The 15,592-nt window shown below is 36.0% G+C and overlaps 1 protein-coding gene across 2 annotated transcripts in view; it reads left to right on the top strand.

The window, feature by feature from the left end:
• Window positions 1-15,363, top strand: part of LOC126809571 (cyclin-dependent kinase 12) — a 36,600-nt gene extending 21,237 nt beyond the window's left edge. The window contains exons 1-5 of one of the 2 annotated variants that reach the window (XM_050534199.2): window positions 1,953-2,042; window positions 2,140-2,395; window positions 5,383-5,482; window positions 9,825-14,777; window positions 15,128-15,363. In XM_050534199.2, coding sequence (XP_050390156.2) covers window positions 2,007-2,042; window positions 2,140-2,395; window positions 5,383-5,482; window positions 9,825-11,667 — 2,235 coding nt within the window. In that variant the 5' untranslated portion in view covers window positions 1,953-2,006 and the 3' untranslated portion in view covers window positions 11,668-14,777; window positions 15,128-15,363. Of the gene's footprint in view, window positions 1-1,952; window positions 2,043-2,139; window positions 2,396-5,382; window positions 5,483-9,824; window positions 14,778-15,127 lie in introns of those variants that run through there. The other variant, XM_050534198.2, reaches the window with a different exon arrangement.
• The last annotated feature ends 229 nt before the right edge of the window (window positions 15,364-15,592 follow it).

The following is a 15,592-nucleotide window of genomic DNA, read 5'->3' as shown; positions in this document are numbered from 1 at the left end:
TTTCTGTAGCTCCAAATAGAAGGTAATTTACATAGTTCTTATGCGATGTTACTTATGCTCTAACAACAACACTTTGGCAGGCATCAGTATTAATTTTGATTAGAGCGTATTCTCGAAATAGCTCTCATTTGAAGATGCATATTCCGTATGATACTATTGATTTGAGGAACCGGGGTCATGAATTCATCAGTCACATAGCCAAGATTTTAGCCTGCTTCTTGTGATTTGGATTGTGATTTTGATGATATTACAAGAAATTATGCGGACATGTCTGAATCCAAAAGCTGTCTTAATCCACACAAAAAAACCCATATAGTTAAACCGAGTCAAAATGAGATAAAATAACAAGTGATAATTGGTTTCTGTTATCGTGGTTGCATTTAAAGTCTTCTTAAAATAAACACTCTAGTGTTAAACACCGAAAAACCTAACTTTGTTATTTGCCAAGATATGGTTGGAAGTTACGACAATGTTTGGAAATGGTACATGAGCTTGATCAACAGTATCGAAATTGTTCTAGATTTATCACATCCCCAATGACCCAGACTCCCTATTCACCTTGGGTGATATCGCAGACACCTAATTTCGGACACGCCTTTATATACAATTTTATTGAACATTGTCTATGCTTTACCGACGACAAAGCATAAAAAACGGCGGCGACTGGTCGTCAGCGTGCGCCGAAATCTCGGAGCTTACCTAGCAGGCCATTTTTTTAAGGTTTTGAAACTGCGGGGGCAAGATATTCGTGTGTGTGTGTGTGTGTGTGGGGGGGGGGGGGGTGTCCGGGGTGTCCTTGCCCACTAAATGACCATTCTGAGCTATTTTGTGAGAGATCTCTGAACTACCAATCATCATGCCCCCGCACTTTGAAGATTTTAGCTTCACTAGGGGGGATGGCATGTAGGGACGCTCTCCCCATAGAAAGTTTGAAAAACTTGGCGGCTGCAAACACGTTTCCTGCTATCCCAGTCCGTGAATGCAGCTGACCTGAATACCAAATGACCAATCAATCGTTTAGTCCACGGAGCCGCCACCGACTTCGACGGTTGTCGCGGGTTATGGGGAACTCGCCTTTCCCTTGACAATTTTGAGAATTTAGCCGCCACAGCAATTAGTTTAGTATTGCGCATACCACATTCGAAGTTTACAAGAAAAGCGTACTTGTTTGTTTTTTTGTTTTTTTCTGATTTTTTTTTTACATATTTAAAGAATCTGATGGTTAGAAAGGCAATTATTCATGATATTCGTCTAGATGCCATTTTGCTGATAAAAGGCCCCAATATTATTTTATTAGATGAACACGAGAACGGGTTTTTACTATTATTATTTTATGAGATGTGGTTTATTGCACAGATTTTCGGATTTCTTAGAAATATAACAATATTAATACATTAGTTATTTTACATGTACATCGAAATTTGGGTCATCTATCGCAGTTTTGTTCGTTTGACCGACGACGATGATCTATAATTTTTTTCTTTACACCTATAAAAGAAAGTGTCTATATTTAAAAATCTATAATAAATGGCTGAGACCATAAGAATATAAGACAGAAGACGATTAACCACTTCAAACAGACTAGGGATAAGATAATTTATAAAACGCCCACAAAATAGAGAGTCGTGACGTGAAAGGCATTTTCAGTTGTTGTACATTATTTGAAGATGGATCAAGTAACCATTTCCTTATCCTAGAGGATCTGGCCAAATTTCTGACTATCTTCAGCCTACGAAGAGAGCTGCTCCCTGTCAGTAAATCGTTAAATGGATAGAAAAAGTCCTCACAAACAAAGACTAACCCCCAAGTAAATGAATAGGAAAATTATGGCATGTAACTGAAGCGAATTAACACAGTTTTGTTGTTAACAGTCAGGCAAGATTTTCTAGAAACCAAGGTAACCTTTAACGTAAATGCGGTTGTCCGCCAAAATCCGGATTACCGATGATTCGACGTTCGGAGTATAGGAGAATAGTTTGTCATTTTAGACTCATACCGTTATTGTGATGGCGAGCAGAGTTAGACTAGCGCGACCCCTGAAGGTTAGTCACAAGATTTTTTTTGTGCCTGTGTGAAATGTTTTAGTTCTTATTTGGATGTATGTTTTTTTTATGTTGGATTTTTATTTTGGTGTTACAGTTGCAGAAAAAGAAGATGGTCGGCAATATGGATACTATTGAAAACGAATCTTTATCGTTAAAATCGGAAGGAATTTATGTTTGGCCCAGTTGGCAGCGGTCACTGTCTTCCAGGAGAACAAATCGTCCTGCTAGTCGTGGAATATTTCGTGGTGAATTTATTCTGCTTCGTTCCTCTCCTCCTGGAACACTGTCCTTAAAGAACAGAAAACTGTCAGTTCCAAACAGAAATGGACATTTATATGCTCAAAGAAATCGTAAGTAATTTTAAGGTTTCATTATTTTGTTTTACAATAACACCTTCAAAGTTTTCCCGAGGTTTATGGACACGCGGAGAATAAAATGAATATATTTACCCGTTGAAAAAGTTGACCATGATGGAAAATAAACCAGGTTCGGGGCTTTGAAAATATTCATTTTTCAAATATCACCGTTTTTCAAGCGCTGAAATAAAATATGTCATTCAACAAAAACAGCTCTTATATATTTTCACCCTTGGGAATTATTTGTCCACCTTGTCTAAAACCTGGGTTTGTACTAGTTTATTTATAGGCAGTGTAACAAGTTTTTATTTGGTTTTTTAAAAAAAAAACGAACAGAGAAGAAAATTATGATGCATAGACCCCAAGATTATAAGAATATTTCTTGTTAGCGTTCAAAGCAAATTATGTAGTTCAAGCAGTCTAATATTTTTTTTCTCTTCCCGCCATTTGATCAACCCAGTTTAAATATTGTAAATATTGTGTAAATTTTATGATATCTGCAGTGAACTTATTCATATTGTAATGAGATGCACTGATTTAGTTTAGCTTGGTTTGTAAGATAAATCCCGAAGATTTACACATCTTTGTGAAAACACGACAAACATTTGATTCGAAATTTAGAACTGCACAGATGTTCAAACAAAAACGACGCCCTGATATTTGAGAGAGCTATGTCAAAATGTTCATTTAACCCCTGGGTTATTTTCCTGTGGAAATGTTTTGTGAATTTCCAATAAAAAAAGATTTCGAAGCATTCACCTAAATTGATGTGCTACAACTTTTAATTGATATGCATTAACCAAACGGGAATTTTTTACAAAATATTTTTTTCATCGAAAATCCAACATGAGCCCGATGGAAATACAGTTTTAATATTCTTTAGATGTTGGAGTTACAGAGTTTAATCAAATGTTTGATTGTTTTGTGGATATCTGGCCAGGAAGAACTACATTCAGACATTGAACAGCATGTCCATAGATAATTGTTGAAGAAGTTTTTAAATCATATTTTGATTATTTAGTTGACAGCAAAGAAGAATATTATTGAATAAATATTTTATAAATAATGTTTCACCTAACCATCACGTTCTTCCACATTTGCTGCAATGGTCAAAAGAAATCGTGTAAACGATATCGTTTGCTTTGTAAAACAGATGACTAATTATGTACGACTTTTTCCCAAACAATCTGAACATTTTTAATCTGAATAATATTGACTGAATTTGGAGTTATGCTTCTGATGACATCAAGAATAGCAATGTCTATATGCCAACATTATGGTATTGGCGTATTATATGCCGTCTCCCTGTGAAGCATTGGTGTCATGAGAGGACGAATCCTTTCGCGGCATCCCTTTCCGCTAACCTTGTGATGGTTAAAGCTTTTTTCTCCAAACATGGTGTGAAGCACTTAGATCGGAGAGGAATCACCATGGTTATTTTCAGCATTCTAAGACTTCCGGTTCCAGAGATAAAATTTCTTGAAGTGATTCCAAAAATAAATTCACCACCAACAAGATAATTCAGATGATGGATTTTTTAATTGATAATTAATTGTTGAATTTGGAGGGGAAATATATCAGCAAGTAGTAATAGGTATCCCAATCTGGTTAAAACACAGATCCTATTTCGTTTCGTTTTTATAGTTCAAAATTTCGTTTTACTTGTCTTTACTACACTAGGATCTGGAAGAGTTGTTATTTAACTCGTGTTCTGAATGGTGTCAGGGATAAGCCAATGAAACGGTCTATTACGACGAGCTTTGGGCGTGTTTTGCACGGAACTGTGGGTAATCCACTAGTAACATCAATGCTGATTCGTTAATCAAATGTCTGAGGCCATAGGGTCAAAAGTCGGTACACTTGTCAGATCTTCATGTAGTGTAGGCCATCGAAAGTATAAAAAAAACGAAACGAAATATAGATTTGTATTTTAATCAGATTGTAGGTATCTCCATGGACAACAACTGTGCACCTTTGCTTGCTGATTTGTTTCTATATTCTCACGAAGCCGATTATATACAGGCACTCGTAAAAACAAATAAACGATCAGTCAGACATTTTAATTACAGTTATCGATATATCGATGATGTTCTATCACTGAATAATCCCAAATTTAGTGATTATGTAGAATTCATATATCCTAATGAGCTCGAAATTAAAAACACTACTAACAGTGACAATTACGCTTTCTACTTCGATCTGCGTCTCGATTTTGACAATTGCCACAAATTGAATGTTAAATTGTACGATAAACGTGATGACTTTGACTTTCCGATTGTTAACTTTCCATTCATTATGGTGTGTTTGTGTCTCAGCTAATTCGTTACGCGAGAGCTTGTTCCTTTTATTCTGATTTTTTAAGTAGATCGAGGCATTTGTCATCTAAGCTTCAACTACAGGGATACTTGCCCACTAAACTTACAAAATCCTTTAAAAAGTTTTATGGCTGTCATATTGACTTGATTGGTAAATATAACATGTCTCTTTCGGCTATTATTCTAGATATATTTAATTGACGCGTATACTATCTCCCTGATTATGTCTACTACATCGTTAACACTGTTCATCACGTGCATTTTGCATACGGATAGTCCATTGGCCAATCACGCTATTTTACCGAGATATCGTCTTAAGGTTTGGATGCAGCTATGGCGGGTGTGGCGCCAGGCATGGTAAGCTTACTATTCCGGACACCTGTTACCACTGTTTGTCGTGTATTTTGTACACTGTGAACAGTTCATTTGCTGATTACACCATTTGGCCTATTCCGTTTTTTTAGGACTTCGAATTTTGTCTAATTGTTTGGATTATTCGTACTTGGTTTTATTTTATTTATTATCCTTATCAAATTTGGTGAAAATCAGCTTCCTTTCGGATATGTCTATCGTTTCTTGGAGACATCGCTGTTGTATATACATAATAATACCATGCATATCAATTATTTTACAAGATTGTAAGTAATATCTTGTTATATATTATAGGACCATGTCCCATAAGTTTACCACTACAGAAACATGAATATCCTACACATATCAACCAGATGGATGTAGAAGATGATATTAATGCTGACGATATAGAACGGTAAAGTTGTCTATTTTTCATACAGCAAAATAATGATATATTTCGTTTGATGTCTACGCTAGGCCAAATTAGAATTCAAAAAGTTCCTTAAATTTGCCAAAAGACATTAAAGATTAATATAAATCTACAAATGCTTTAATAAGTTCGTTGATTTCAGTGAAACTCTTCACGAAAATGACCTAGCCCAAGACATAAGCAGGCCATACCAAAATCTACCTTATTAAAATTCAATTACTATTTTGTTTCGGTTTATTCCTCTGACTTTTACACTGTATTACAGTACAAGGTCAAAAATGAAACGACACGAAATTAACGTCTGAATTTAATGAGATCGAGTCAGAATCCACAGTTTAGCAATCGTTACAGGCTGACTTTATTACTCTTATCATAGCCATAAAAATGTCTTATTTAGAAATTTTCCCCACTAAAAATCTGTAAAACGTGGTATTAAAAAGTTTGATTTATTGTATAAATAGTGGTCGACTTTATGAATTATGTTCGTAGAGGAAAAAGAGATTTCGTAACGCGATATTTTTCCCAAGAAGACTGACGTTTGTGGTGCTGTTTTTATTCTTCAAGTGGATGTCGACCAACTGTTTACATTATAAAGGACTGGTATTGAAGAATAAATCGACAATTGGTTTATTTGAGTTTTATTTGTTGATGAACTTTACGATTATTGAAAGGGTCCTACGTTTTCATTTTTTTTGTTATGAATGTCATTGGTGTTATTAACATTGAATAAATCAATGGCAGTGCATTTACAACGTTGAAGAAAAACCCGGTAATGTCTCTTTAAATTCATCAGATCTTGAAATGATACGTCAAAAGAAAACCTACATGTATTTTGCATTAAAAATGTCAACAGGTAATATAATGAGTTACATTATATTGTAGCTTTAAGGATGCCATGAAATGAATTGCACATGTACAGTATAGCACACACATTACTAACTCTTACACTCCCCCCTCACGTTAAAATATGATCTGATACAGATCTTACTTGGCTTAAGCGCTTGTCTTAAAAATAACTAAAGTGGACAGAACTTCGATGTTGGCTATCAGGCACGCTATGCATTTTTGCGTATCATTGAAGTATTTATTGATTTTGGAAGAAAACACCAATTAAGTATTTTTTTCGTGAGGGTGGAGTTAAATCATATCCATGTCACTATATTGTATTTCTGCACAACGATATATACAGCACAATTATTATGGATGTCACACGGGAATGTTCATATACATGTATGTAATTTGTAAATTTCAAATCGGTGAGTACTTTGACCAGGTAAAATATTATATATTTCATCTTAAGTATATAGCCATTACAATATAACTAGAAGTTTTCGTAGAATTGTTCATTTTTTTTGTGTAACTCTTGAAACGTTTTAAAAGTTGTTTGTTTCTTTTTGGTATGCAGAGTTTAAAGCGATTGTTATAAACAGCGTTATCGTCCTTATGATTAATTTGCTCCTAACCAATGACGTATTATAAACAAATCACTTACTACTACATATACACTTCAAAAATAAAGTAGGGGATATTCAGAAACAATTCAAAACTGCGGAAACGAACTGCTGTTTTTATTAGAGGTAACCAGTGTATGTTAATAATGGGCGGCTTATCTGACGGCCCCATTTCACTCGCAAAGAGATGCACTGCCAATAGTGATAATGGACGTTTTTGATTTTTGTCTTAACAATGAGTAATTGCTCCACCAATCCTCAGACATTCAGCAATTCGTCGTGGCATACTCCTAATCAACCGTCCAATCACGATTTGGGGCAATCTGACCCTCTCCCCTTGCAGTGCCACGGCCAATTCTTGCAGTGCTGTAGGTTGACGTTGACGTCGACGAACACGTCTCCCGATCATGTCCCAGATATGCTCTATAGGGGAAGGTCAGGACTCATGGCTGGCCAAGGCATGTGGACAATATGGTGACACTGGAGGTAGTCATTCACGACACGAGCGCGGTGGGCACGGGCATTATCATCTTGAAAGATGAAACGTCGACCTGCAAGTTGAGCAAAGGGCAGAACTATCGGTACCAGGATGTGGTCACGGTAATACACACCAGTGACCCTTCCTTGAACAATATGCAAGTCCGTTCTGCCAGTCATGGTGATTCCTCCCCACACCATAACAGACCCACGCCTGAATCTGTCATGCTGTCTGACGATAACGTTAGCATGACGCTCGTTTACACGCCTCCAAACGCGAGCACGCCTATCGGTGAAATCCGGAGTAAATCTGGACTCATCTGAGAACATTACACGCGCCCATCGACGATTACCCCAATTTCTACGCTGTCTACACCATTGACGCCTGTTTGCTGGCGAGTTAATGGAGGCACAACACGCGGTCGTCGCGCATGCAAATGGGCTGCATGTAGCCGATTTCTAATCGTTTGGGGTGTAACTCGAATTCCTGTAACTGTACAGGTTTACAGAAAGCTGATTGGCCGTTTGTCCGCGATTTCGCAGGACCTCTGTACGAATATATCGATCCTGGGCTTGTGTAGTGGCTCTAGGACGACCTGAACGAGGTCTATCATCAACATTGTGTGTTTGTTGGTACCGGTTCCACAGTCTGCTGATCACAGTCTCTGACACATTAAGCATGTTGGCTACTGCTCGCTGTGTAGAATCCGTTTGAAGCATGCTAATAACACATAGACCTTCATCATGTTGAAGACGTCTCATTGCAAATTCAACGTAACACACTAAAGCAAAGATACGCTAAACAGTAAATCTTATCCAAACCGATAGGAAAGCAAACATGGATAGGATAACCCAGCAAGCGCAGTTTTCATCAACCCTTCCTTGAAGTGTCAAAATTGACAATGAACCCCTCCCATGTGTATGGCGCTATTGTGCGTCGCATGTCCAGCTCAGTGGTTCTATTGGGGCGATAAGTTCTTCATCTGTGAACATACTCTCAAAGCATGTCAAGTGTCCATGACTATTTATCATATCACAACCTGCATAGGTATTTGTAATTCAATATCCCCTACTTTTTTTGAAGAGTATATATCCCAGATACAAATACGGATGAAGTGGCGATGTGTTATGTAAAAATCTAAGTAAATAGAGCAAAAATATCATTTATTGCATAGGCGAGGATAAACCGTCTTTTTTTTAAGGAAATAGCTTGGTTCGATAGTCCTGGCCGATAAGTTGTCCCCTAAAGCAGTTTGTTGATATTACTTTATCCTAGATCTTGCACAGGGATCATGAAACATTTTTTACCTTTTATACATTTTTAAAACAAGATAAGCATAATGTGTCATATCTTAGTCAAATGAAGAAATATTACTATTAATGGGAAAATGACATGGGGTTTACCATCCTACATTTCTGCACCGCTATTAATGGGAATTAAGATTATTATTGGTTAAGTTGGAGAAAGTTTCATGATCTTCAGGCCAGATTAGAGATGTGGATATGCTTTATCAGTTGTTTAAGGACTTTACTAACCCGTGCACCAAACAAGGAATAAATAAAATGATATGAAGTTTCAGTGTCGTTGGTATGTTTTATAGATGCTTATTATAATTCATGTTGTGTGCGAGTATATTGTTCTAATATTTACCTGGAATATCCTACTTGCATAAATTATGTGTTAGAAATACCCCAAATACCCCGAAATGGGCATGAAAGAAAGCTCTACACGGGCCTTTCCTGTACCTATAAATAATCTAGTCCTCAAAAAAATGGTCGTATGAATGTCAATGATTTTATAAACCCACATCAAAATCGCCTTATTCAATACCAAATTATTGTTGTATATCTATTACTGGGTTGATAATAACAAGGCCCCCTTTCATTTGAATATACAAATGCTTGTCTGTATCAACAGATGCATGAGTAAATGTTGTAACTTACGGTAACATGGGCAAAACCTCGATGTTGTCTCAGTATAGAAATCTGCGGGGTTGGCTTTTTATCTTAAACTCTCACACGATTTTAATAATCAACAATATCACACCCCTCGAACTGTTTGATGAGAAATATCTTTTTTAAAAGTCTTTATTTTACAATTTGTCAGACTTTATCAAAAATGTGATTGCTTTATTCGCCCTTTTTCAGTATTTACCTTGGGTATAAACAGTCTTTTCCTTTGTATTAACTGGATACAAATGAGAGTTTAAATGATAATGCCAAAGTCTGAGTGTACTTAAATATTCTTAAAGTGTCCATAAAAGTTGCTCCTGCCGTCTAGATTTTCTTAATGATGACAAATCCAAACAATTGATAATATCTTAATTTTATCTTCTTTGAATTTATCTCCGTTTTTGTCTGTTCTCCAAATTAGAAAATTTGTTTTATTTTATTTTCAGATTTTTTAAACAGCCATTAGATGTTATTCCAGAATATGATAACATGGACGCTAAACCACACCTGTATCAAGTCCAAGAAGAAGACGAAGATTCGAGCCATGAACTAGATGAAGATACAGAGGATCACTCCATGCCATATCCTTACACCACACAGACGCTAGACAGACATTTTGGATTAAAGGAGGCCCAGACCTCATTTTCAGTATGGGATCGACGACCTTATAGAAGAGCAAAACCATTGTGTTCGTCCTCATTGATTGATTACAGTTCAGATGAATCTGGTATTTCAACTGAGTCTGGTATCTCTTCCCATTCTGATGAAGATAAGAACGGGTACAACCCTTCAAGTTCGGATGAATCTGGTACATCAAAGCGTTTTTCAGATTCCAGCGACTCGGCCGTGAAAGATTTTTACTTTATCTCCTCAGATGACGAAGATATAAAACTGACCAAAAGGAAAAAATCAGAATTTTTAGCAGAAATCATAGAAACAAAAGTGGAGGTTAAAGCAAAAGAACCACCAAGTCCTAAATTACCATCTAGAGATGATGTAGAAGTTTTCTCTATGAGTGAAGGTACTGATGATATCCACTCTGATGACGAACATACTAAACCAACCCCAACAAAACCTCTGAAACCAAGCAAACGCCCAACTAAAAATACATACAGGAAGAGAAATGTTTCTTCTAGTGATGAAGAGGGGTTATTACTATCTTCAAGTTTCACAGGCCTTGCTCCTAACCGTAACAATTCAAGCGCTTCCGAGTCAAGTCAGTCTAGCGTCGGCGCCCCTAAACCAAAAATTGAGGTAAGTCCTCCAAAAGACATCATAGCCACCAAACCAATTGTCACAGAATCATTGGCGTCAGTACTCCAGAGAAGTATGATGGGTACAGGCGATCTCAAACATTCTCTAAGAAGCAACTCTATGAAGGATAACACTTGTAAAACAGTATTTAATTCTGCATCATTGTCGAGGGACAATAGGAAGAAAACATCACCAAGGCCATCTTGTAAGACGTCTCCGCCTCCACCAATACCAACTTCACTACCACCGTCATTAAGAATTGAAGTCCAGCAGTGTACCCTACCAAAACCGATCTCACAAAACCAACAGCTTAACACAGAGGTATCGAGGAAAGGTAGCTTTAATAGCTGTATCGATATAAAACCCAAATCAGAAAAAATACAACGTTCACAGTCTGTCGCTGGCTATGATATTCATGAACAAATCCGCAAGACACATTGCTCTAAATTGATGGACAAGCACCAAACACCCAAGAAGTCAAGCATATTTTCCCAATGTGGGGATGCAGATGTAGCATTAGTTACGGAAGTTCACAACCGTATTGGATCCGAAAGTAACTCAGATGAAGAAACATATTCAGTCCAAAAAACGGCCTCAAAGATAAGAGCTCTTCAAGACGTTTTGATGAAACAATCACTTCCTTTTGCCAATCCATTTTTATTCAAAGAAAATAGAATGAGTACCACTGAAACTTCACCACCATGTACTAAAGAAGAATCTTTAAAGATCTCAACAAAATCAGTAGTAGAATCTACTGTATTTCCCCCAGTGCCACCTCCACCACCACCGCCACCGACTACCTTACCGAAAGTAAAGAAACCAGAACCTTCTTATACAAAATGTGTAAGCTACGCAACGACAACAAAAATACAAACTGGGAAGGATAATTGTGAGTTGGACGACGCCACAAGAACAAGGATAGCATCTATTAAGTGTATGCTTGAAAGGGCTAGTAATATAGATGAGCCTGAAGTATCAACTAATTCCAAGACCATAAACCCGACTTCCCATGAAACAACTGGTGAAACCACGTGAAGTATCGAATGAAATTATGAAACCAGCGTATTTTGTCATAACTCTTCAAAGAAAGGAAAGGTTTCGGAGAGTTTGGGTTAAAAAATGTGGTCGACCTTTGCTGATACCGGTCTTTCTTTTAGTCATAATACAGAAGCAATCGATGATTACCATATTGTTTTAATTCTTGATAACTCGAAGTTAATATTTCACCATGAAGAGTGTTAGATCTCTTGACTTCAAAATTAAATGGACATAGTAGTACTTTCACCTACAAATGTAAATTTACGATAGTGCTAAATCCCCATATTTCAAAACAAAACTCTCCAATTATCGTTGCTATTTTCTTTTATCTGAAAAACATATTCATGTCAGTATTATGCTCGATCACATTGAAGCCCTCCAACTCTCGATAAAAAAGGCACGTACATAGACATATGTGATTGTTAAAGCTGCCAAACGCTGTTACAATATGTATGTAGTCAGGTTTGGATATCACGTTATTAACGTTAATACAATCCATATGACTCGGAGAAGGACTATAATATGCTACTTCAAGAATGTGTTTGTCGATATACAGGATTCTATGGGACAAAATGTTTAGCTGAAAATGTGAACGAACGAGATTGATATGTTGATAATGGATTATTGTTTTAAAATGCATGACTCTTATTACAGCTTGTTTTATCTATCACGTAGATACTGCTTTCTAACTCTTTCAGCGTTATGTCATGAACGAAATATCCTATATTTTATGCTTGTAAATAATTAGCTGGTTTTGTTTTTAATATCAGAGTGAGAGAAAGAAAGAGAGAGAGATAGATAGAGGGAGTATGGATGAAGGCTTCTCTATACATATAAACATACAGTTATAGGTTATGGTCTTGCAAGATTTGGCTTACTTTGAATCCATTAAGGAAAGGGATTGTCAAATAATGCTATATTTCAGATCTTTTTTTAAATTTCAAGAAGAAGAATGGTACTGGGGCCCCGCCCCAAACATTCATTAAGCGGTGAATATTCATTAATCCCTTGTTTCCAGTATATAATTGGTGGATTACTTTTGGTGTAAATATGTAAATACCTCCCACTTTTGAAAATCGCCACGTATGTATATAGATAGCAATTGATTCAATTAATTGTCTTCCATTTGTTTCGTTTAGCCACTGGATGTTGTTTGTATATATCCCTAGACGTGTTTCCTGTACATGCACCTCTTTTTATATGATGTTTATACTTTTTATATGTCGAACACAAGTTAAATATGTCGCACCCTTTGTAAATAATACATGTAGGTATTTATTTAGGAAAATGGTTCCCTTAAATCTTAGACGGTAAGGGTTAGATCCTGGTAAGATATCGACGGTAGCAACACCTTTATTTCACTCTTCATAATATTATTAAAGGGACATCAGATAAAAACTTAATCATGGCTGAGTTTTTCCACAATCAAGATATTATGGCAATCAGTATCATTAGAAAGAACAATTATCCTAATGAACACAACATTTATTTGTCTATCAACTGGAAGATTTAAAACTCAAGAGTGGGAAATTAAAAAATGCGCCAACATGTATTCATATGTGGTTAAAACGGGTTCACCAGCAAGGTCAAACATGTCACTCTTTTGAATGGTGCATAAATCTTTAACTTTCTTTGCAACAGAACATGCACGATCTGTTGTAAAATTTGACTAGAATCTTACTCCTTAAATGAAAACTTTGAAAAATAAATTTGAGCTAGTATTGCTTTAAATAATCTATTGAGAATTGCGTAGAGCCAGATGAAATCGTGATAAACAAAATAATAACTCAATCTCATGTCCCTTTAATAACACTCACAGCTTCTCACTAACACTCACTCACACAAACTAACACTAAATAACTATTTCCATAGGTTCGTTGATTTAGAAGTGGGGAGCAGAACTTTACACAACCTTCAGATGTCTCTTGTGTCTGTTATTCTTGCTGGTTCTTTTAAACATACATTTGTTCATATTCGTACTTTATTATGTCACCTTTTTTTAATTCAGATTAACACATTAGGTGGGTGGTGTACATCTTAAGAAAATAAAAACCATGTTCATTGTCATATTTTCTTTGTTATTGTTTTTTGTCAAGCCCTTGTGTCTAAATTCACAGAGTGTTGACTGAGCGAAAGACCTGTTCTTTTTATGTTATGTTCATATTCGTGCGTTTTGCGTTGCATTGAAAGGTAAGTCATTGCGCTTGCATTGGTTGCCAATAACTATTTCTTCTGTCTCTTGTGCTGGTTTTAAGAATGAATATTGCGTATATCTGAAAGCGGGGAAACTTTGGGCTGAAGGGTTTATTATCGAATTTCGTATAATTAAAAGATCACACTGGAAGAAAAAACAAACTCCCTGAATATAATCCAAATAATATGTGTATATGTATGTCAGCAAGTGTTTTTGAAATCTGACATTCTACTAGATATTTATCATTACGTGTCCACTGGCCCATTGATCTGTGTTTCAAGTGTCGACAAACGTTAGTATCAACGTTACCTTCAATTTTGGTTCAGTTGGAAAACGGCATTATGTACCCCCAACTTTCCCTGTCCCGAATGTTACGAAAATTGTATTGTTCAGATGGTAAAAATGAAAAAGACCGCATGCCGCATGTTGATCTCGGCATTAACATAATATGATGAGACGGGAGCTTATATATTATTATTATTATTATCTTTGAGGTGTGCTAATGCTGTGCTAAAAGTTCAGTACACTAACACTGAGAAGAATATATTGAGAGTGTATCGTCAAGGTAAGATGATTATGATTCTGTGGATGAAAGAAACTGTATTGCTTGTTCGAAATTTGTACTGCAGATGTATATCGGCATTTTTACTAAGAAACAGTCAATGAAATGGTTTAGATAACCTCAATGCTAGTTTAGTTTTAAAGTTTCAGGTAACATCAGTGCGATTTTCTTGGGGGAAACTATGCTGGAAAACCAGAACCTTATATGAAATGGTAATAATAACATCAAGAGTGGACACCAATAAGTCAGATGATACATGCAATGGTAATATTAACAAGAGCTGATGCCAATGATTAAAATATGAGATACTGTTGATACCAATTAGTCTGATGGGAACTTAAAGAGATACAGGTATGTTTGTATCCCTGTTTTAGAAGAAATCAACATTTTATTTAATTGAATTTTTTGAAAACAAAAGCATAAAACAATTGAAAGGGGCTGTAGTCGTTTTATTCTGTAACGAATACAACTGAAAATGAATATGATATAGTTTGCCGGTGCTACCTGATATAAATTATATTTGGACAGAAACGAATATGTAAATGATCAAAATAGTTATATTGTGAATAGTTGATTCATGTTATCACACCCATAAATACCAATCGGGTAGAAATTTAACGGCAATAATGATGTGTCTGTGTAGAACTCTGTAAATCTTATATTACGACATCTGTGAAATATACATCTTCTGTTTATTTCAGTGATACTTGAACCATAATGTCATCGGATAAATTGGAAAACTTTAGCTGTATTCACAAGAAATTAAATTTGACAGATTCAGTGCTGATCTGTTACAAACTTTTCTTAAGAGACAAACACCTGTACTATTAATCACCGTTAATTTGTAAACAATCTTGTTATCACGACTCTTTATTAACTCGGTCTATATAATCCCATAGTTTTATATTCACGGCATTAAATGTTAAACAACTGGCTATGTACTGTGTTTTTTCTTCTTTGGAAATTATGTTATAGCGTAAAGGCAGACAACGATTTCAATAATTGTAGATTTGTATGTGCTTCAAAGAAATGATGGCGTGCTGTGACGGCACGTGTTAAAGGCAGTCATCTTTTACAGAGATATTAGAAGACTCGTAATTCTCTGTGAAACAGATTGATATCAGGACTGAAATAGTTTCGCTGGGGTATATGGGTCGTTAAGGAAA

Source organism: Patella vulgata, chromosome 2, assembly GCF_932274485.2.
Source record: "Patella vulgata chromosome 2, xgPatVulg1.2, whole genome shotgun sequence".
Classification (NCBI taxonomy): domain Eukaryota; kingdom Metazoa; phylum Mollusca; class Gastropoda; family Patellidae; genus Patella; species Patella vulgata.
This window is presented reverse-complemented; position numbering and strand designations above follow the sequence as displayed.